Below are 23,923 nucleotides of genomic sequence, written 5' to 3'. Positions count from 1 at the left end.
TAGTCGATGTTGAATTTTTCCATTTCTGATCGTCGTACAGTGCTCAACAAATGTCAATTTGGAGCGGAGTGTATGTCTTAATAAGGTTATCCAAAAAATAGTGCTCGATACCGTAGTAGAGCGCAATATATGTATGTGTGGGAAAATATCACAAGACTATTTCATCTCTACAGGCCTGTTTCATGAGGGGGGGTACCCTTAATCGTCAGGAGATTTTAATGGGAGCATTCGCATACCATGGTTTATATATATATATATATATATATATATATATATATATATATATATATATATATATATATATATATATATATATATATATATATATATATATATATATATGTTTATAGACATACTGTCATAACGTGAAGTAAATAATGAAGATTAAAAACCAATTACAGATAAAAAAATAAATACAAAAATAAAATAACAAAAAAAAGCATTCTTTTTCTCACAATTTGTCAACTTTTTTCTTATAAAATTGGGAACAATTTCTCATATTCTTTCTGTTTCTGTAATATTACAATATTTTCTCGTAAAATTATTACTTTTTAACGCAAAATGGTGACATATAAAATTCTGACTTTTATCACAATATTGCCAATTTTTTTGTTCTTGTAAAATAGTGAAATTTTTTGAGTAAAATTATGACTTTTGTCATAATTGTGCCTAGTAAAATTCTGATTATTATAATATTGCCCAAATTTTAAAGTTTTCTTATAAAAATTGTGACTTTTGTCGAGTAAATTTGTGACTCTGGTTACCCACATATGCGGTCCTCTCCAAGGTTTCTCATAGTCATTCACATCGACGTCCCACTGGGTTGTGAGTTTTTCCTTGCCCTTATGTGGGCTCTGTACTGAGGATGTCGTTGTGGCTTGTGCAGCCCTTTGAGACACTTGTGATTTAGGGCTATATAAATAAACATTGATTGATTGATTGATTGACTCTTTTCATAAAATGTTAAGCTTTTCTTGTAAAACTGCAACTGTTAAAGTAAAATTCCAACTTTTATCATAATATTGCACAAATGTTCAGTTTTTCTTGTAAAATTTAGACCTGTGTTGTGTAAAATTACGACGTTTATTATAATACTGCCAAAATTCTAAGTTTTTCTTGTGAAATTGTGACCTTTTTCTTGTGAAATTCCAACTAATTTTTCACAACAAGCTTTTTAATATTTGCATAGTATGTATATATTATTAATGTTGTAAATACAAATCTTTATACATCTAGAAAGGGTGGTCCTAAAGAGGTTGGCATTATTCGGAGGTCTCATGAAGGTAACAAATACAAGAATGTGTGTGCGTGTGTGTGTGTGTGTGTGTGTGTGTGTGTGTGTGTGTGTGTGTGTGTGTGTGTGTGTGTGTGTGTGTGTGTGTGTGTGTGTGCGTGTGTGGGTGTGTGTGTGTGTGCGTGTGTGTGTCGCCCTTTGCTGAGCACAGACATGTACTGACAAGACACCACACATGTTGACCAATCATGTGAAAAAAAAGTGTTAAAGAAGGGGAAGGGGGAAAGAGCCATATTATTTGTGAACACATCACTCGTATTTAGTCTTATGGCTGGTAAAGAAAGGCATTAGTATTCCTCCAGCTTCGCCCACGTTGCGCGGTTCTCTTACAATACGCTTCTTCGTAAGAAAACTTACCGACACGGTTCCACATTTCCTGTACCATTTTCTGGTTTAAAAATATCATTGTGTCATAGGGACGGCGTGGCGCAGTGGAAGAATGGACCCGAGGGTCCCTGGTTCAATCCCCACCTAGTACCAACCTCGTCATGTCCGTTGTGTCCTGAGCAAGACACTTCACCCTTGCTCCTGATGGGTGCTGGTTAGCGCCTTGCATGTCAGCTCCCTCCACCAGTGTGTGAATGTGTGTGTGAATGGGTAAATGTGGAAGTAGTGTCAAAGCGCTTTGAGTACCTTGAAGGTAGAAAAGTGCTATACAAGTACAACCCATTTATTTATCATTTATAAATGTGGAAGTAGTGTCAAAGCGCTTTGAGTACCTTGAAGGTAGAAAAGCGCTATACAAGTACAACCCATTTATTTATTATATTGTTGTGGCAGTTATTCCTAGCTACGTTTGTCTCTTTACTCTGCTTCCATACAGTGCTTGGATGCCTTTCTGCCAAGCTTGTCACTCTAGCTTAAGAGATAAATCTATCTACTAGATTAGAGGTTTGCAACCTGCGGCTTTTCATCCAGAATCTGGACTGGGAGCTGTTGCATTTGGGAGAGTTTGGGTATGGTCGCAGATCGCCAGTCTTTCCGTGCCGGGCGTCATGGGACTCTGGTGCAATGGTCAGTCTACGTGGGTCATTTTCACCCAGGTGGAACCAGGTATCCGCTTTTCAAGTCGACAGTATCTTGAACCTTCTTTTTAGCGGTGTGAGTTGGGCCTCATGGCGAACAATTTTAGCTGGGGTAGAGCTGAGATGGCCTGTGATGGCTCGGGCTGTAATAAGTTGCGCACGTTCAAGCTTTTTTATGTTTGTCTTGGAGGTGCAAGGTGTCTAAGCCGGTGCAGCATATTCAGCAAGACCTCTTTGGGTACCGATGTTGACTGTTTGTAGGTCTTCTGGTGTCCAAACCCAATTTGTGCCCAATACAGCGTGCAGGAGGTTTGCATTTCCGGCCATTGCCATGCATACTTTTTTGTCGAATGAGAGTTGTCGGTCGAACTTAACGCCGAAGAAAGTTGGGGCAGCGTTGAAGGAGAAGCAGGTGCCTCTGATGGTGACTGGTGGCTGCCAAGAAGTTTTACTTACATGATTGTAACAACCCACATAGTGTTATTGATGGTATCAAAGCATCAAAGTGTTGCTTCACCACTCTAAATGAAACTCTGTTTGGGATAGAAAATCTTGTTTATCATCAGTAAAAGTGTGTTTGTGTCCATCTTGTGAAGAGCTTTTTAAAAAAGGATAATGTTTATTTAACAAACATTTGCATAAAGCAAACAAATTGTCCAGACCCATACTGATATTAAAAACGTGAAAACTATTTGTCTAAGATATAGTCAATAAAGACAAAAACGTCTATCTGTGACATCTACTAAATACTGCCCTCAAGGGGGTGAACACTTATTCAGTTATTTTATTTTATTTTTATTTCAAATTATTGACACAAATATGTACAAATCTGTTTTCGGTTTGTAGGCCTGAGAAAATATATAGATTCAGGTTTTATTGTTGCCGATGAACTTACATTTTGCTTACGGAGCTTCAGTAGATTTCCAACCACCACACCCCGCTTCTTCATAAGGCGTCTAATTAGGGATGCAACGATAAACGGTAATATTGATAACCGCGATAAAACTCCCAAAGATTAGCATTACCATTTTAAATAACAAAATTTAAAAACTGGGATTGATAACTGCACTTTGATAAACTCCCAGACTGACTGGCGCTAGCTTAAATGCTAAAATAAAAACAAGAGGCATTAGCATCTTTCCCCAATAAAAAACGACATAGCCCAATCTAAACTTATACAAACACATTGGTGTCTGAGCAACCAAACTATTTAATTGTGCACATTGAACCTGCAAGCTGTGCTCATGATCACATTGTTCTATAATTAGAACAATACGAGACGAGGTCTTTTTACATTGTGTTCAAGGACCGCTGAACAGAGTAGTATGCCCGCCAGAAATAATAAATATTAATAGATTTTATTTGTTAGGCACTTTTCATCTAAATAAACCTTAAAGTGGCACAGTACAAACCAATATTTAAAACAATAAAGGCTTAGCCATTAAAGCAGATAAAATACTAATACACTATAAGTATGAGAATCATAAAACATGCAAAATAAATGATAAATGGGTTATACTTGTATAGCGCTTTTCTACCTTCAAGGTACTCAAAGCGCTTTGACAGTATTACCACATTCACCCATTCACACACACATTCACTCACTGATGGCGGGAGCTGCCATGTGTGACACTTACAATTAGTAGTCACAATTGTTTTGTAAAATGAATGTGTAAATAGAGTATCCTAATTTAGTTCGAGGTATTTTCATATCTAAAGTCACAGTTTAAGTGTATGTTTCCAAGCTGAATGCCACGCCAGCAGAGGGAGCACTCCTATAGGAAAGGAGGAAAATGGGAGGTGCTTGTTAGTACTTCCGTGTCTCAGTCAGGTCACACCCTGAGATGACAACGCAATCAAGCACTTTGTGTCTCGTTTTTATTCCTATAAAACAGGACACACCACATCGAACACTGGGACCAGGCTACTCAGTGCGAGGCCTGTAACACATGCAAGGCGCTAACCAGCAGCCATCAGGAGCAAGGGGTGAAGTGTCTTGCCCAAGGACACAACGGACATGACTAGGATGGTAGAAGGTGGGGATTGAACCCCAGTAACCAGCAACACTCCGATTGCTGGCACGGCCACTCTACCAACTTCGCCACGCTGATTTTCTCTCAGTGGGTCTATTTTATCTATTAAAAAAAACGTGTTCAAACTATTTATGTGTATATAAGTAGTTTTTGAGCACATTCGACAATAATGCCGTGGTCATTTTGGTCACGATGACCGGGTTATGACATTTTCATATCATCACATCTCCGCTGCATTTTCTGCAACAAAAGCCTGTTTTTTGCCCATTATGTTAGTGGTCAATAATTTAAGTTAACAACAGTTAGCTTTTCTTGCTAGTGATCTTAACTGTTTTAGTTCCTCACATCAGACAGTATTCAAGCCAGTTGAATCAGCAAAGAGATATGTTACTATTGTCAAGATATGTGTCTCAAAGCAGTCAGAACGTTTTAAATCAGCGCAGAGCTCTTTTCAGTTGATCCATTCTCACAGGATGACAAAAAAAATCTATTTTTTTCATTTTATTATTTAGGCTCCATGGGAAAATGTCCACAGCGCGGTGGAACAGTGATAAGTGCGTTTGCCTCACAATAAGAAGTTCCTGGGTTCGATCTTTCTGTGTGGAGTTTGCATGTTCTCCCCGTGACTGCGTGGGTTCCCTCCGGGTACTCCCGCTTCCTCCCACCTCTAAAGACATGCACCTGGGGATAGGTTGATTGGCAACACTAGATTGGCCCTAGTGTGTAAATTTGAGTGTGAATGTTGTCTGTCTATCTTTGTTGGCCCTGCGATGATGGGGCCACTTGTCCAGGGTGTACCCCGCTTTGCGCCCGAGTGCAGCTGGGATAGGCTCTATCGACCCCGAGAAGGACAGGCGGTAGTAAAATAGATGGATGGAAAAATGTCCAGGCCAGCATTCTCTAGAGCAGGGGTACTTAACCTTTTTAACCTCTGGGCCCAACCAGGAAGCAAAATCATAACAGACAACTCATGTCACATGACGACGAGGGAGTCAGAGACAGAGAGACGCTTCAAGCTGACAAAACAAACAAAAAAATGAAGGCAAATATACGCGTTTAAAGAACACAATGCCCAAAACCTTAGTTTTTAGTTGTTTACTCTGTAAACCAAAATCATGACTGCTTTCTTCGTCTAAGACGTGGAACACAAGTTTAAAAACACAAATTAAGGTGAGTTGAGTTCATTAAAAGTTTTACTGCACATAACCATTACCAACTGTACCCAAATAACACACAAGTCATTGGGTTTTTTTTTTCAAAATATAGATAGATGCTGTTTTTTACTGTTGGCAGAGAAAATTAATAACATTATAGAGGTGCATACTTGCCAACCCTCCCGAATTTTCCGGGAGACTCCCGAAATTCAGCGCCTCTCCCAAAAACCTCCCGGGACAAATATTCTCCCGAAAATCTCCCGATTTTCAGCCGGAGCTGGAGGCCACGCCCCCTCCAGCTCCATGCGGACCTGAGTGAGGACAGCCTTTTTTCACGACGGGAGGACAACAGGGTGACAAGAACTAAATCATCCAGACTAGAGATAAATTGTATTATTATGTTTATCTTACCTAAAAATAAATATATTTATTAATTAAAAAAATAAATAAAAAAATAAAATGTTTACTATATTTTGCTAAAAACATCAAAATTAATTGTATTTTTATTTGTATTTTTTCTGATTCCTTATTACATCCAGCCATAGAATTATACATTAAAATAAACATATTTGAAATAATTAATTTTAAATTATCATAATAATTCATTTAAAATGACCATATTTAATTATTAAAATAATTGCTTGTTTATCAACAACTTTAGCATTTTATTCATTATATTTTGAAGCTCTCAGAAGCCAAGTTATGTTATATTCCTTAATATTTATTTATGCAAGTTTGAAGTATCAATTATCTAAACACAGTTTTGTTTGCATATTTTCAGGATGTAGATATACAGTATGTATATATATATATATATATATATATATATATATATATATATATATATATATATATATATATATATACATATACATATATAATATTCTAGCTGTCAATATACTCCTCCCCTCTTAACCACGCCCCCAACCACGCCACGCCCCGCCCCACCCCGGCCACGCCCCCACCCCCACCCACCCACCTCCCGAAATCGGAGGTCTCAAGGTTGGCAAGTATGTAGAGGTGGGCCAAAGAAAAGGCAACATTGATATTATGCATTTGGGCCCATAGATAGAAATGCCGTTAAACATAGCTTTGATGTAGCAAGCTACTTTTGTCGTGTAGCTACAATTCTCTCGGGATAGCTTCCCCTGTAGCTTAGCTACATTTAATGGAGAGTAACTTGTAGCTTAGCTGACTACATTTTCTAAGTAGCTTGCCCATCACTTCACTGTATACTACTACAGTGGTACCTCAACCTACAAGCACAATGTTAACCCGTGCTTGGCCCTCCAACACAACACAATTTTAACATGTAACATGCCTTTAAAAAAAAGAAAAACTAACTTTTAGATGAGAAATATTGTTCGAAAAACAGTACAATAGTTGTACAAACTACAGTACAGTAGTTTTTTGAATGAGTATGAGTATTTAGCTCCTCCTCCAACTCTCGGAGCCCCACCCGGGAGCCCTCCACGCTCAGACCCTCGGCCGTTCTCTTCCTCCAGCCGAGACACGCACGTCTCCTGCTCCAGGTACTCTTGGGCCAGCTGTTCTGCAGGCTCTTGCAGGTCACGGAAAGTCCAGCTCAAGAAACTCCTCGCCAGTGTGGCCGGTCACCGATGCCGTTGCCGCTGCTACACATTTTACCTAGCATTCCCTTCAGTTAGTTTTTTCGCTGGGCCCATTTTGTTTTTTTCCCTTGCACATAATTTTTGTTCCATGGATAGGCTTCAGCACCCCCCGCTAACCCAAAAGAGACAAGCGGTAGAGAAAATGGATGGATGGATGGATGGAACCAACAAACATTCTAATTACTGTCTGTGTCCATGAAACACACAAATGTATCTTGGCGGAATGCAATGATTGGTGTTCATAGCTGCCAATCACAGACAGCTCTGGTCCGTCTAGCAATTGTGTAATCTCTCTCTCGGCTGCTTTGTTTTTACTTTTGTTTTCTTACTGTTTCGAGCGGGGCGCGAATCCATGTTGCTGATGTAAGAGGCGGGCGTCCTGACACTGAGATAAAAGCACAGGCAATCTCTCGGACCGCCAGTATTACTTTTGAAGTGGACCGGCCTCTGTTACATGTATGTTATTGAGGTTTGGGGACTGGGGGGCCCTTAAACCCCTTCAGCCTTGGGTTCCCCCCTTAGGTTAAGGCGGCCTTGATCCTGTCCCTTTTAGGAAAGCATTCATTTTGTGGATACGACACTAGACAAAGTATCAATCTCTTCCATTTAAACCTCTTCCCACCATGTGGAAGGCCAAAGGTCGCTTTGTGACGCTTTGTGACATCGTGACACCTTCAACTGACAGCGACTTGCTGTCCAGCTCCGTCACACAAACACACTCTTCTCCTCCTGTTGTGGGATACATCTGCAGCGGATTATCGGATTAGCAGCTGGAGACTCAATTTTCCTGACAGGGCACTGACAGTGTTTGGGGATTTAGGGCACTTGTCCGTTGTGTCGAGCACACAGGCAGAACTTAAATGAAATGTGTGCTATATATACATATATATATATATATATATATATATATATATATATATATATATATATATATATATATATATATATATATATATATATATACATATATATATATATATATATATATATATATATATATATATATATATATACTTCAAGCACACCTGTGAAGTGAAAACCATTTCATTTGACGACCTCTTGAAGCTCATCGAGAGAATGACAAGAGTGTGCGTAAAAGTAATCAGAGCAAAGGGTGGCTATTTTAAAGGAACTAGAATATAAAACATGTTTTCAGTTATTTAACCTTTTTGTGTTAAGTATATAACTCCGCATGTGGTCATTCATAGTTTTAATGTTACGTCTTCGACGCATGGCTGTGATTGTCGTGTTCCTTCCAAGGCAGAAAACAAGCAGGAGCGGTGTGCAGGTAAGATTTAAGGTTTTTAATTATTTTAAGGCAGGATCAAAATTACAAAACAGAGGACGCTAGCAAGCGTGGAGCTAAACAAAAACCAAAATGTCACCAAGGGTGAAAAACGAGGAATGCTGGAGTGCAGAATAATCTCAAGAGCGAGGAGAAAAACAGGAGAACGTAAATGTTGCCAATTGCAAACATTGACCCAGCAACTACTGCTGGGTGACAGGAAACTATAAACCAAAACAACTGGTGGGAACACCAATTGCAAAACTAAGACAGGTGAGGAGAATCAGTGCCCATGGAAACCAACAGTAAACAGGGAAAGAGGGTGCACCCAGGAAACAGACTAAAACAGAAACATTACCAACATAAATCATGCCATGATCCGGGTAACGGATCATGACATTGAATTCCTTTAGTGACAATCTACAATGTAAATAGTCATGAAAATAAAGAAAACACATTGAATGAGAAGGTGTGTATATATATAAATATATATAGATATATTATGGCTGTCAAGTGATTAATTGTTTTATTCGGATTAATAACTGTCTCGAACGGTGATTAATCATGAATAATCACAGGTTGTTATTTGCTTGCATAAATAAAATTTGTTTAAGAAAATACCCCAATATTTGGATACAAATAAAATTTGGTAGTCCGGATGTCATACAGGAACGTTTTTTTAAATGGTTTACTGAACTGCAAGTCATTAATTTGCTCAAAACTTGGTGACAGTAAGTATTGTAAGAATTAAGTGTACTTTTTGAAAGTCTCTGCAATAATATAGCAAATTAGGTACAGATGTACAGTATATTAATACAGTAGATAATATAATAAAGACACCCATAAACAACTTTACATAGTGCACCATTTACAAACCCTGTTTCCATATGAGTTGGAAAATTGTGTTAGATGTAAATATAAACGGAATACAATGATTTGCAAATCCTTTTCAACCCATATTCAATTGAATGCACTACAAAGACAAGATATTTGATGTTCAAACTCATAAACTTTTTTTTTTTTGCAAATAATAATTAACTTAGAATTTCATGGCTGCAACACGTGCCAAAGTAGTTGGGAAAGGGCATGTTCACCACTGTGTTACATCACCTTTTCTTTTAACAACACTCAATAAACGATTGGGAACTGAGGAAACTAATTGTTGAAGCTTTGAAAGTGGAATTCTTTCCCATTCTTGTTTTATGTAGAGCTTCAGTCGTTCAACAGTCCGGGGTCTCCGCTGTCGTATTTTACACTTCATAATGCGCCACACATTTTCGATGGGAGACAGGTCTGGACTGCAGGCGGACCAGGAAAGTACCCGCTAGAGATGCGCGGATAGGCAATTATTTCATCCGCAACCGCGTCAGAAAGTCGTCAACCATCCGCCATCCACCCGATGTAACGTTTGATCAGAACTGCACCCGCCCATTATCCGCCCGTTGTTATATATCTAATATTAATAAAAAAATTAAAAAAAAGGGTGAAAACTACGCGAATTGCACCTTGTGCAGACAAGATTTTTCGATCGGACACGGAGGAATTAGCGATGTAAAAGACCACGTTGGGACAAAAAAACACAAGTCTAATGCCGTTGCTAGCGATACAAGTGGAAAACTTTCAACGTTTTTCGTCGCCCAAACAGATTCTTTGGATGTGATGAATGCCGAAGTTTTATTTACGGAGGCAATAATTGAGCATGGACTTCCAATCGCACTGGCTGATCACATGGGACAGTTAATAATGTAATGCAACCTTAAAAAATCATTACGCGGTGATCGCGATCCCAAAAATAAACTTTTCTTGCATGATAATGTCCAGAAAAATTCGCTTTATATTACTATAGAGTCCTTTTAACGAATGAGTTTGATGGTTTATCACAAACCTTAAATGAAAGAAGTCCTTTGTTCTCCTGCACCATGCATGCGCAATCCTGTCGGCTGTATTTCACAGCACGACATACTGTAAAAAGTGTTTATACTATTTATACTTTCAATTAACAAATTGAAGTCTTGTGAAAGGTTGACAGGATAACTGGCATTAACTGTCAAAATAATTTCAAACTATTGAAGTTAGCTTACAGAATAAACATGTCAATCAACCCATATGATTTTTGCTGTAATATTTTTGTTTTGAAAAGTCACTGTGACTGATAGAAAAGTGATGGTTTTAGCAACATTTTAACCTGTCTGAATGCTAATAGTCATTTTGCGTCGGGGGGCGAAGCCCTGAACCCTCCACCAGGACTTTGTCCTGGACCTACCGGGGCCTGCGGCCCTTGGACCCTGGCTACTAGGTTTTTCTGATTTAAAAGTTGGCAGGTATGGTGAGGTTATAAAGCTTTTGCCTGTTAAAGAAAGGAGACTGATCCAATGCACAGACATTCGCGTGCCACGCTGTCACGACCCAGACGCACACCAGTGCGCAATCATATGGGAGCCGCGCTGAGCGCACCTCCAAGCGCGTCTCGCTGCCGGCGACGGCCAGATATGGGCCCACGCTCCAGCGCCATCCATTTTCAGGGCTAGATGATTCGGCAGGTGGGTTGTTACACACTCCTTAGCGGGTTCCAACTTCCATGGCCACCGTCCTGCTCTCTATATCAACCAGGGTGAGCCCCACCCCTTTCATGAGCGCACTACGCGCGGAGTGACCCCTGTTACGCGCCCCCGGCAACAGGGGTGGCAAGCAGGTAAGCTGCGCGGGCGGAGCGCGCGGAGTGACCCCTGTTACGAGCCCCCGGCCACGGGGGTGGCGGGCAGGTAAGCTGCTTACCTGCTGCGCGTGACGCCGGCCGCGGCGAAAGCGGACGAGGCGGGGTGTCGGTGCGGTGGGCGCGGTAGTGACCCTGGACGTGCGTCGGGCCCTTCTCGCGGATCGCCTCAGCTACGGCTCCCGGTGGGGCCCTCTCGGGGGAAGGGGCCTCGGTCCCGGACCCCGGCGAGGCGTCCCTTCTCCGCTCCGTAAAAGTGTCCATCTCTTTTCTTTTTTTTTCTTCTGTTGTGGCATATGCAGCAGGTGCCTGCTCGTTTTTCGTATGTGGGTAACAACATTTAACTATGTATATATATTTCCGAATTGGTTTAACTGCCACCCGCAAAAAAAAAAAAATAAAAAAAAAATTAATCCGCCCGACCCGACCCGCGAGCGGATAAAATCTTAGTTTTTTTCATTTCATCCGCCCGATCCGCGGATAATCCGCGGACTCCGCGGTTGTGTCCGCAAACCGCGCATCTCTAGTACCCGCACTCTTTTTTTACGAAGCCACGTTGTTGTAGCACGTGCTAAATGTGGCTTGGCATTGTCTTGCTGAAATAAGCAGGGGCGTCCATGAAAAAGACAGCGCTTAGATGGCAGCATATGTTGTTCCAAAACCTGTATGTACCTTTCAGCATTAATGGTGCCTTCACAGATGTGTTACGTTACCCATGCCTTGGGCCCTAATGCACCCCCATACCATCACAGATGCTGGCTTTTGAACTTTGCGTCGATAACAGTCTGGATGGTTCGCTTCCCCTTTGGTCTGGATGACACGATGTCGAATATTTCCAAAAACAATTTGAAATGTGGACTCGTCAGACCACAGAACATTTTTCCACTTTGCATGAGTCCATCTTAGATGATCTCGGGCCCAGAGAAGCCGGCGGCGTTTCTGGATGTTGTTGATAAATGGCTTTCGCTTTGCATAGTAGAGCTTTAACTTGCACTTACAGATGTAGCGACCAACTGTATTAAGTGACAGTGGTTTTCTGAAGTGTTCCTGAGCCCATGTGGTGATATCCTTTAGAGATTGATGTCGGTTTTTGATACAGTGCCGTCTGAGGGATCGAAGGTCATGGTCATTCAATGTTGGTTTCCGGCAATGCTGCTTACGTGCAGTGATTTCTCCAGATTCTCTGAACCCTTTGATGATATTATGGACCCTAGATGTTGAAATCCCTAAATTTCTTGCAATTGCACTTTGAGAAACGTTGTTCTTAAACTGTTTGACTATTTGCTCACGCATTTGTGGACAAAGGGGTGTACCTCGCCCCATCCTTTCTTGTGAAAGACTGAGCATTTTTTGGGAAGCTGTTTTTATAAATGATAAATGATAAATACCCAATCATAGCACCCACCTGTTCCCTGCACACCCGTGGGATGTTTCAAATAAGTTTTTGATGAGCATTCCTCAACTTTATCAGTATTTATTGCCACCTTTCCCAACTTCTTTGGTGTTGCTGGCATCAAATTCTAAAGTTAATGATTATTTGCAAAAAAAAAAAAGTTTATCAGTTTGAACATCAAATATGTTGTCTTTGTAGCATATTCAACTGAATATGGGTTGAAAATGATTTGCAAATCATTGTATTCCGTTGATATTTACATCTAACACAATTTCCCAACTCATATGGATACGGGGTTTGTACATCTGCATTTACTCTTTCTTAGTTAAACCAGTTGTTTGAACAAGTCTATGACATTTTTCATTTTGTTGACGCAGTTGGACCAAATGTTACATGTCACGGTATTATTGTGAAGCCGGAAGTGTGTGTGTGTGTGTGTGTGTGTGTGTGTGTGTGTGTGTGTGTGTGTGTGTGTGTGTGTGTGTGTGTGTGTGTGTGTGTGTGTGTGTGTGTGAGAAGGTGCCTTGACGAGAAGCCAGTGTGTTGACGAGATACGTGACGGTTGTCAAGAAGGAACGTGCCTCTCGATTCCCTCCTTGCTGTCTGTTTTCTGCTGGCCTTCATCTAATTACAAACCCTCAGTTACACAAACAAGCGTATTTACTTTTGTCAGATGACAGCACTGATCTCTTTTTGGTATGGAGGTACATTAAGGCCAAAGGTTTTGTACCTGAAAAAATTTACTTTGAAACTGAAAGTTCAGGTTTTGATGTTGAATGTTGAAAAATACATCAGTGTATTTAAAATAAAAAGAAATGAGCACCGTTTTTTTTCAAGTGTAATATATGTTTGATTCACACTTAAAAATTGTTCTGAATGAATTCTAAATTTTCAATTTTCACTTTCATATATTTAGATGTTTGATCTTTACATTTTTTTACATTAAATGTCTATTTTTTTACAGTTAAATGTTTTTTTTCAAGTTTCACATCTTTCTTTTTCAGTTTCAAATCAGTTTTTTTTCAGATTCAGACTTTTGGCCCTTATTTTCGTGGAAGTGATACGAGGAGCGTGGCCTCATGACAGACCAATCAGTAAAAGGAAAAAGGGCGTCCTCATCACGTTGCCTTCATGGACCATAGGAACTAATTCAGTTCGAGCCAACACCTTCTACAGGTTACACATTGTGATTGTCAGAAAGAAATGACGCAAGTGAGACGTGAAGGCTATATTAAACAGCACCAATAACAAATTGCTAAATTGGCCCGACAAATCGTGTCATATAATGCATTTCAACAGCCAACCATTAAATACCAATTTTTGCATTGCACCTGAAGTGGAGCATGCCGGGCCGAGCATGCGTGGTGATCCACTCCCAATTGAAATGGGTGGATGGCCTCTGGTTCTGCCCTATATTTGGTTCTTCAGGTGAGGAGACACATGTTCACAATGAAAGGTCGTTTTGAGACAACATGCAATGTTTTCCAGCTGGCAACGATAGCTATGGTAATGCTTATGAGATTAGTTTATTTCAAATATTTGTTAGCTTAATTATTCCAGCAGCACTGTAGACCCTCTTTTACTTCCTGTTGTATTTGTGTTCCTGCAACTGCCCTCCAGAGGGGATTCATGGCTTTTTTAACATTTTTTTTTTTTAAACAAAATAATTTCTTGTAGCTGTTATAAGATCAAATGAAGCTAGGAATAATTTCAGTGTACACAAAAAATACTGTAAGAATAAAAAAATAAAAAAAGGAAATAATTGTATGTTTTTGTTTTTACTGTAAATGTTCCTTAGGGTGGTCCCGTGTCCCCATGCTTTACAGTGAAATCAGTATTTTTTTTTAATTTTCCCTAACTTAAAGAACTTTGTAGCATTTTAATAATATAAATAACAATACACAAAACTAGTAAGAATACAATGTATATATGTGTATAAAAGTGTAAATAAAATTATAATACAAATTCGGACAAAATAAAAAAAGGCAGCGTGTACCCTTGATTTATCTACTGAGTCATTTATTTCTCACATTTATATAATATATAATACATAATGTATAATGCATATGTTCCTTTTTGACTGTACTTGAATGTATAATAGACTGTATTTATATTATTCACATGTGAATAATGCTGTATAATAGACTATTTATATTATTCACATGTGAATAATGCTGTATAATAGACTGTATTTATATTATTCACATGTGAATAATGCTGTATAATAGACTGTATTTATACTATTCACATGTGAACAATGCTGTATAATACTGTATTTTTATTATTCACATGTGAATAATGCTGTATAATATACTGTATTTATATTATTCACATGTGAATAATGCTGTATAATAGACTGTATTTATACTATTCACATGTAAAAAAATACCTAAGTGTTTATTGTTTATTGTGAGCGAACTGTGGTGCTGAATTTCCCCCAGGGATCAATAAAGTACTTTCTATTCTATTCTATTCTATTCTATATTGTTAGTATAGATTTTACAATGTGTACAACTTGTTTTTTGTATTGAAAACAAGGAAGGAGAAAGGGAAAAAAATAATTGTTGTATCTTTTCTTGTAGTTTTACTCCTTTTTTTATTATTGTTATTATTTTTTGTATTGTTCCCACACTACCATTGCTTTTTTGTGTCACTTTTGATATGGTTTTATCTAGGGATGTCCGATAATGGCTTTTTTGCCGATATTCAGATATTGTCCAACTCTTAATTACCGATACTGATATCAACCGATACCGATATAAACCGATACCGATATATACAGTCGTGGAATTAACATATTATTATGCCTAATTTGGACAACCAGGTATGGTGAAGATAAGGTCCTTTTAAAAAAAATAAAATAAAATAAGATAAATAAATTAAAAACATTTTCTTGAATAAAAAAGAAAGTAAAACAATATAAAAACAGTTACATAGAAACCAGTAATTAATGAAAATGAGTAAAATTAACTGTTAAAGGTTAGTACTATTAGTGGACCAGCAGCACACACAATCATGTGTGCTTACGGACTGTATCCCTTGCAGACTGTATTGATATATATTGATATATATTGTAGGAACCAGAATATTAATAACAGAAAGAAACAACCCTTTTGTGTGAATGAGTGTGAATGAGTGTAAATGGGGGAGGGAGGTTTTTTGGGTTGGTCCACTAATTATAAGTGTATCTTGTGTTTTTTATGTTTATTTAATTAAAAAAAACAAAAAACATACCGATTAAAAAAAAAACGATACCGATAATTTCCGATATTACATTCTAAAGCATTTATCGGCCGATAATATCGTCAGGCCGATATTATCGGACATCTCTAGTTTTATCACAGTTTACTTGCTTTTTTTTGTGATTTGTTTTATTTATTTAGTTTTTTTGCATCTGATCAAGCCACGAAAATGTGACTTTCTTTTTCTTTTTTAAATGTGAACGGTGGAGAGGTCCCCTGGAGGTGATCTAGTGATCACTTCCTGAGGATCCTTGATGCGGAGGAATATTCATTCATCTTGCTATGGTCTGGATCATCTGCTGATCCTGAGCCAGTGCAGGATGGATGGATATATACAACATCTGGGTACTTTTTCTAATAATTTCTATACTGTAAACCTTGAGTTGTTAAAGCCCAAGTGCACCTCTCTCCTCAAGTGTGCATGTGAGTGTGGATGTGTGCATGTCTGAGGGGTCTGAGTGAGCAAAGTATGATTGTCAAATGTGATTTTAACTGTACACTTCAATAAAATATATTTGCAAAGAAAATAAGTTTTCCCTGTGTTTTGTCAAGGGCTGAATAAAATCTTTTGTCAGCACCACAATCTCTCCCTGGTTCCTGGCCTTCACGAGGAACCTTTACACACAACACCATGAAACAAAACACCGTGAAACAAAACACCTTGAACCACAACGCGGAACCACAGGAGGAACACCAAGCACACCACATAGCACAAGGGTTACACATGCGTACAATCATAATATCCTGCATCACATGTTTCCACTTTCTCATTGGGACATGTCTGAAAAGAAACCGTAGAAAGCAGAGTTTTTTCTAATCCAACCCCTTTTTGTTTCATAGCAATGTTTATACATTTGTTTCAACTCAATCTGTAACCACAGTGAATGAATAAATAAACAAACAGACAAATGAGTATGTCAATATTGCATCCATTCCATAATTAAATTCCACAAACTGATAGGCTAAAGGTTTTAAGTGTTGTTCGTGCATGCAAATGTTTTAGATTACATTTTTCTTTCAGGTTATATTTATCTTCCTTTTTGAATTGTTGTACGTTTTTGGGTAGCAGGTTATAGTTTGCTTTGTACATAATTTGGACTGAAAATGCACCAAGTCTTTGAATTGTAATACCTTATATTCAATAAATAAAGGGTTTAAATGTTCTCTATATCCAACATTATGTATCATTCTAAATGCCATATTTTGTAACACGGTTAGTGAATGTGTACTTTTGCAGTTGTTTCTGCACAATAACTCAGATATGGTAACACCAGCGAGCAGGAGAGGATATAAAGTGATTTTTGGTCTGGAACAAATTTAGCTTTATTAATGGTAAACATACCCACAGCCAGTATGGCTCTGGTTGTTGACTGCTTCCCCAGCACTACTACTAGTGAATAAAAATCACAAATGGATTTTGAATTGCTAACGTTAGCATGTGCTTCATTTCAAATGATAATGATAAATGGGTTATACTTGTATAGCACTTTTCTACCTTCAAGGTACTCAAAGCACTTTGACAGTATTACCACATTCACCCATTCACACACTGATAGCGGGAGCTGCCATGCAAGGCGCTAACCAGCAGCCATCAGGAGCAAGGGGTAAAGTGTCTTGCCCAAGGACACAACGGACATGACTAGGATGGTAGAAGGTGGGGATTGAACCCCAGTAACCAGCAACACTCCGATTGCTGGCACGGCCACTCTACCAACTTCGCCACGCCGTCCCATCTTCTTTAATTTTGAACATTTGTCACCTGTGTCGTTTGCTAGCAAGTGGATCATTGCGTGGATCATGGCGCTCTGCACTTTATGTGCAATGCAAAAATCTGAATTTTAACTGTTGAAAGATCAAAAATCTAAATATATGAGAGTGAAAAATTACAATAAATAATTCATTCAAAACCTTTTTAAGTGTTAATCAAAAATGTATTCAACTTGAAAAAAATAATTGGTGTTCATTTCTTTTTATTTTGAATCCACTGATGTATTTTTCAACACCCAACATCAAAACTTGAACTTTCAGTTTTAAAGTAATTTTTTCAGGTACAAAACTTTTGGCCCTGATTTACCTCCATATTTTTTTACAAATTACCTCTAGTTTGTAGGACAGTAGTTGGCAACATGAACGACATCTCACAGCACTTGGTCTTTACAGTTGTTAATGTTCTACGTGGGGTGGCTGTCCATTTCGAGATTTTTGTTTTATGATCTGTTGTGTTGTCACCAGTGTTAGGCAAATTACATTAAAAATGTAATTAATTATTGTTCATACAGGGATTGAAAGTGCTTTGGTCCACAAACAGGGTATTGTGGGATTACATGATTATCACGTCATTGAATTGTTGCTAATTATTCCCCCGTAGTAGTTAAAGGTGTGTGTGTGTGTGTGTGTGTGTGTGTGTGTGTGTGTGTGTGTGTGTGTGTGTGTGTGTGTGTGTGTGTGTGTGTGTGTGTGTTCTTGTATTTCTACCCTTCTTGAGACAACAAGGAAAAGTACCGTCCATATGAGGACCGGTGAACAAGTTAGGACCGAAATCATGGCACCAATATGGAAAACCATCGCATCTAATAGAGAATGTCTCATTTCACCCCTGGTGGTGAAATCTATCAAAATTAGGGTGGTCCCAAAAAAGAGGGATTTTCAAATTGACTGTGTGTCGGTTTTTAAAAGTGCTCCCCCTCTGGTCACCATATGAAATAACAAGTGTGTGTAAAAAATTTGAAGTGCTCCCCCTCTGGCCAACATATGTCATAACAAGTGTGTGTGAGAAATTTAAATGCCTTGGGCCAAAATTTATTTAAAAAAATAAATAAATATGTATATAGAGATATACTGTAATAACTTGAATGAATAATGAACATTAAAAACCAATTACAAAAAAAGTTCAAATAATAATTAACTAAAAGCTTACATTTTTTATATTTGCATAGTATGTATATATTATTAATGTTGTAAATACAAATCTTTATATATCTAGAAAGGGTGATCCTAAAGAGGTAGGCATTTTTCGGAGGTCTCAAGAATGTAACAAATGCAAGAATGTGTGTGTGTGTGTGTGTGTGTGTGTGTGTGTGTGTGTGTGTGTGTGTGTGTGTGTGTGTGTGTGTGTGTGTGTGTGTGTGTGTGTGTGTGTGTGTGTGTGTTAGTAACGCTATTAATATGTAACGGCCGAATAAAATAAAACTCAATCCCGCTCTAGTTACCATTGTTTATTAGCAACAAAGGAAGCTAACAAGCTAAATCATGAAAAGTTAAGTGTCATGATTTCTCACCAGAAAGCACTCCCATTCAGCAATAAGTTCCTAACTTTTCTTCTTATCTTTCTTCACAAGTGATTTCCTAAGGGGAGTCCATTCAAATTCATGACATGTTCTTAAACGCCCAAATTGTTCCCACCTGCTGTTCTTAAGTTGCTGAATGCTAAATGGTTAGCGCGTGCGTGTCTATCATAATTTGCATATAAACACGCCCTTATTTCCCCAATATGCAAATGTAAACAGCCTTAATTCCGTAATTTGCATAGGTAAACGCCCTTAATTCCCCATATAAGGGCACAATTCCGGCGGAAAAGTCGTACATCAGACACACGGAGAAAACACAAACAGATTACAGAAGAGAAATTCGTATTATCCCGCGGGGGAAATACATAATGTCAAAACGTAAGTTTAAGAAAGGGGGGGAGTGCTGAGGTAGCCCCGAAGCGGTCAAATAAATATTCGTCACATCGGGCAAAAAAAATATACGTTCCCTCCCCAGGGCACGATCTGCGGCATCTTGCAGTAGCAGCAAGAGTGTGTGTGTGTGTGTGTGTGTGTGTGTGTGTGTGTGTGTGTGTGTGTGTGTGTGTGTGTGTGTGTGTGTGTGTACAGTATTTTGAAATGTCTACATATTGCTCATTTTGCTATATGTCTGTCTGTTTGTCTGTCTGTCTTGTCTATATCTATATCTATCTATCTATGATATGAATTTAACATTAGACAATAGAAGTAAGGGAACTTGTCACACTTAAGAACAAATAGGCCACCCTAAGAGTGCTCTGGAGCACTCGTAGATTTTGTTCTTACCTACGAGCAAATCCAAGCTAAGAAAACATTGGTAAATACAAAAATCTCCTTAAAAACTTTGTTCCTTAAAAACTTCGTAAGTGGGCCTAAGAACAAAATGTGTTCTTAAGAACGGTTGCTGTATATTGTACAGTTTATTGTATATTGTTTTGTATATTGTACAGGATTGCTTATTGTTTTTATTGGATAGTAGTCTCCATCCATCCATCCATTTTCTACCGCTTATTACCTTTGGGGTCGCGGGGGCGCTGGAGCCTATCTCAGCTACAATCGGGCGGAAGGCGGCGTACACCCTGGACAAGTCGCCACCTCATCGCAGGGCCAACACAGATAGACAGACAACATTCACACTCACATTCACACACTAGGGCCAATTTAGTGTTGCCAATCAACCTATCCCAAGGTGCATGTCTTTGGAAGTGGGAGGAAGCCGGAGTACCCGGAGGGAACCCACGCAGTCACGGGGAGAACATGCAAACTCCACACAGAAAGATCCCGAGCCCGGGATTGAACCCACGACTACTCAGGACCTTCGTATTTGTGAGGCAGACGCACTAACCCCTCTTCCACCGTGCTGCCCTGGATAGTAGTCTGTTTATTTCAATTATTATTTTTTATCTTTATTACTTATGTGATTTATTCTTATTCCATATTTGTTTCCACTACCGCACCTTAAGTTGGAGTCCTTAATCTCGTTATATGCAAATATAATGACAATAAAGTCCTTTCTATTCTATTCTATTCTGAATGGGGCCCACTGCCTCTAGAATTGAATGGTTGATGCAGAACTTTGGAAAGGGTGCCTCAAGAGACAGCGTAGTGACTACAGTACACACAAGAATAAACTATCAGGAGCCACAACTGAGGGATGAAAGAGCCACATGTGGCTTCAGAGCCCCAGGTTGCAGACCCCTAGTCTTGCCCATGATGGTGGAGTGGTTTCAATGGATAAGACCGTTTTTGTGACAGCTCGTCTATCTATATAATGAGTTGAGTTTAGGGCGACTTTTTGTTATAGGGACACCACAAATGTGTGTGCTTCATGAACACAACTGCTGTGGGGGAGTCCGAATGTAGGCTCTCATATATATCAATACTCATCAATTCTCTCATACGTCTTCATGTCATAAAAGAGAATAGCATACGGAATGACTCACCTAATATGCAGGTCATACAGTTGGCTTGGAGAAAGAATACTAATTCCCAAAACATGTCCATCCTGTATCTTCATTACACGTCCATCAAGGAATGTTCCTTTAAAAAGATAAAGAGATTAAAAAAAAAAAAAAAGGTAAGGCGTCTCTATCAGACGGTGTGTCCTCCAAGGCTGGTTGTTGCCGTCAACCTCCCACCAGATATTTCCCGCATCATACAAAGTAGGTCATCCGAGCAGGTGAATAAACGTGATGCTCCTCGACCACGAACAATTAAAACTAGGAGGAATAGTTTCAAAAGGCAAAGCGAGATAGAGAGATGTGCTGCTGAGAGGATTTGGTCTTTACGTCCGTTCAGATGATGCCAAGTGAACACGGACGCTTCACGACGACGAATTAAGACATCACAGTTCAATCAAATACTGAGAGTGAAGACAAATAAAGTTAAATTATTGGCGTCGTCAATCATGAGATGACATTGAAGGTTTTTAAAATTCCCTTGGCCAGGTTTTTAAGTCTTCGATGATGCTTCTCCCCTCAATGCAGATGACGAACATCAAGTACGACTCATCAACACACGCACTTCCTGTTAGAGCTGTCAAAGTAAAAGCCAGTTAAAAATGATACATTTACGTCATTGCAATGAGTTAAATGTGGTGGTAAAAACATTTACGGCGTTTGTGCGGGTTCCTCAAGCGTAATATATATTTAAAAATAAAGCAAGATCCCAGTGGAACAATAAAAACACAGCAAACGTTACATTGATGACTCCATGGGATACTATGTGTTTTTTTTTTTTTACAGAAGACAACTTCCTGTAGTGTACACAAACACACACTGCAGTCTTATTCACAACCATTCCGCTGTGCACTCCATAATTTATTCTTACATGCAGCTCTTCTTTACCTTCCATCCATCCATTCATCCATGTTCTATCGCTTGTCCCTCTTGGGGTCGCAGGGGTGCTGGAGCCTATCCCAGCTGCACTCGGGCGGAAGGCGGGGTACACCCTGGACAAGTCGCCACCTCATCTGTCTTCCTTACTTTATTAAGGAAGACTTCTCTTTTCAGCTCTGGCCCCCTCTCCTTCGTGGAGAGGTGGGAACAGATTAGGTGACCACAGATGGTGCGCTAGTCAAAGTCGGGACCCGGGGTGGACCACTCATCTGTGCATCAAGTGGGGACGTCTATGCGCTGCTGACTTGTATCCACCCATGATGATCTCCTGCTGGCTCCATTGTGGACTGGACTCTCACACTATTAACTAGACCCACTCAACGTCCATCGCACTGGTCGCCCGGTGGGGGTCCCCACATCTGCGGTCCCCTCCAAGGTTTCTCATTGTATCCCATTGCTTTGAGTTTTTCCTTGCCCTGATGTGGGATCTGAGCCTAGGATGTCGTTGTGGATTGTGCAGCCCTTTGAGACACATGTGATTTAGGGCTATATAAATACACTTTGATTGATTGATTGATTGATTGAAGTTAAAAGACACAAACTATTCCCTATCAATTAGGTATTATTAGTAGAGATGTCCGATAATATCGGCCTGCCGATATTGTCGGCTGATAAATGTTTTAAAATGTAATATCGGAAATTATCGGTATCGTTTTTTTTTTGTTTTTTTTGTTTTTTAAATTAAATCAACATAAAAAACACAAGATACACTTACAATTAGTGCACCAACCCAAAAAACCTTCCTCCCCCATTTACACTCATTCACACAAAGGGGTTGTTTCTTTCTGTTATTAATATTCTGGTTCCTACATTATATATCAATATATATCAATACAGTCTGCAAGGGATACAGTCCGTAAGCACACATGATTGTGCGTGCTGCTGGTCCACTAATAGTAATAACCTTTAGCAGTTAATTTTACTCATTTTCATTAATTACTAGTTTCTATGTAACTTTTTTTATATTGTTTTACTTTCTTTTTTATTCAAGAATTGTTTTTAAATTTATTTATCTAATTTTATTTTATTAATATTTTAAAAAAGGACCTTATCTTCACCATACCTGGTTGTCCAAATTAGGCATAATAATGTGTTAATTAAAAGGACTGTATATATCAGTATCGGTTGATATCGGTACCGGTAATTAAAGAGTTGGACAATATCGGAATATCGGATATCGGCAAAAAGCCATTATCGGACATCTCTAATTATTAGTCACATGTTACACATTTATCAGCCGTGTGCTTATAGCTCATGATGCCAGTGCCGTCGTATAGGGGGGGAAGGGTATAACAATTCCAAGGACCCACACTGCCACACACCCAGGCAATGAATGGGGTACAGACATACAGGGGCCCACACAGACATTCTCCCAGGGCATCCAGAATTCCTAGCAGCTGCCCTGCATGATGATATTGTTCAGGTCACTTTAATTGCTATATGCAAACATGGACCTTCTTTGTGCTAAGTTTGTGGTGTCACACATGTCATTTATATGATATTGTTGTCACATAGCTGACATAATAAAATAAAATAATACGATTTTTGATACTGTCATACATATAAGACGGACTGTACATCAATGCCATTCAACTAGCGGCCACTCTGCCCCGTGAGTTCAGTTGAAAACTTGGGAGACAAATATTTTTGAAGCAAAGTCCTAAAAACACTACAGTGCTCCTGTCAGAGGTGGGACCAAGTCATTGTTTTGCAAGTCACAAGTAAGTCTCAAGTCTTTGCCCTCAAGTCCGAGTCAAGTCCCGAGTCAAGACAGGCAAGCCCCGAGTCAAGTCCAAAGTCAAGACTGGAAAGTCTCAAGTCAAGTCCTAAGTCCTGCATTTTGAGTTTCGAGTCCTTTCAAGTCCTTTTAACCACAGACTAATATATTAACACAGATTGTGTATGCTTTTCAAACGCTGTATTTATTTATTAAAACAAGTGCATTTTAAATTGCAGGAAAGAAAATTGTGCT

The 23,923-nt window shown here is 39.0% G+C and overlaps 1 protein-coding gene across 3 annotated transcripts in view; it reads right to left on the bottom strand.

Moving 5' to 3' along the window:
* Positions 1–21,539, bottom strand: part of ca10a (carbonic anhydrase Xa) — a 72,826-nt gene extending 51,287 nt beyond the window's left edge. For all 3 annotated transcript variants that reach the window (XM_061967025.2, XM_061967023.2, XM_061967026.2), the window contains exon 1: positions 20,998–21,539. In XM_061967025.2, the coding sequence (XP_061823009.1) occupies positions 20,998–21,058 (61 nt within the window). In that variant the 5' untranslated portion in view covers positions 21,059–21,539. The remainder of the gene's footprint in view (positions 1–20,997) is intronic.
* Positions 21,540–23,923: the final 2,384 nt, after the last annotated feature.

This window comes from Nerophis lumbriciformis, linkage group LG11 (assembly GCF_033978685.3).
Source record: "Nerophis lumbriciformis linkage group LG11, RoL_Nlum_v2.1, whole genome shotgun sequence".
Lineage (NCBI taxonomy): Eukaryota > Metazoa > Chordata > Actinopteri > Syngnathiformes > Syngnathidae > Nerophis > Nerophis lumbriciformis.
This window is presented reverse-complemented; position numbering and strand designations above follow the sequence as displayed.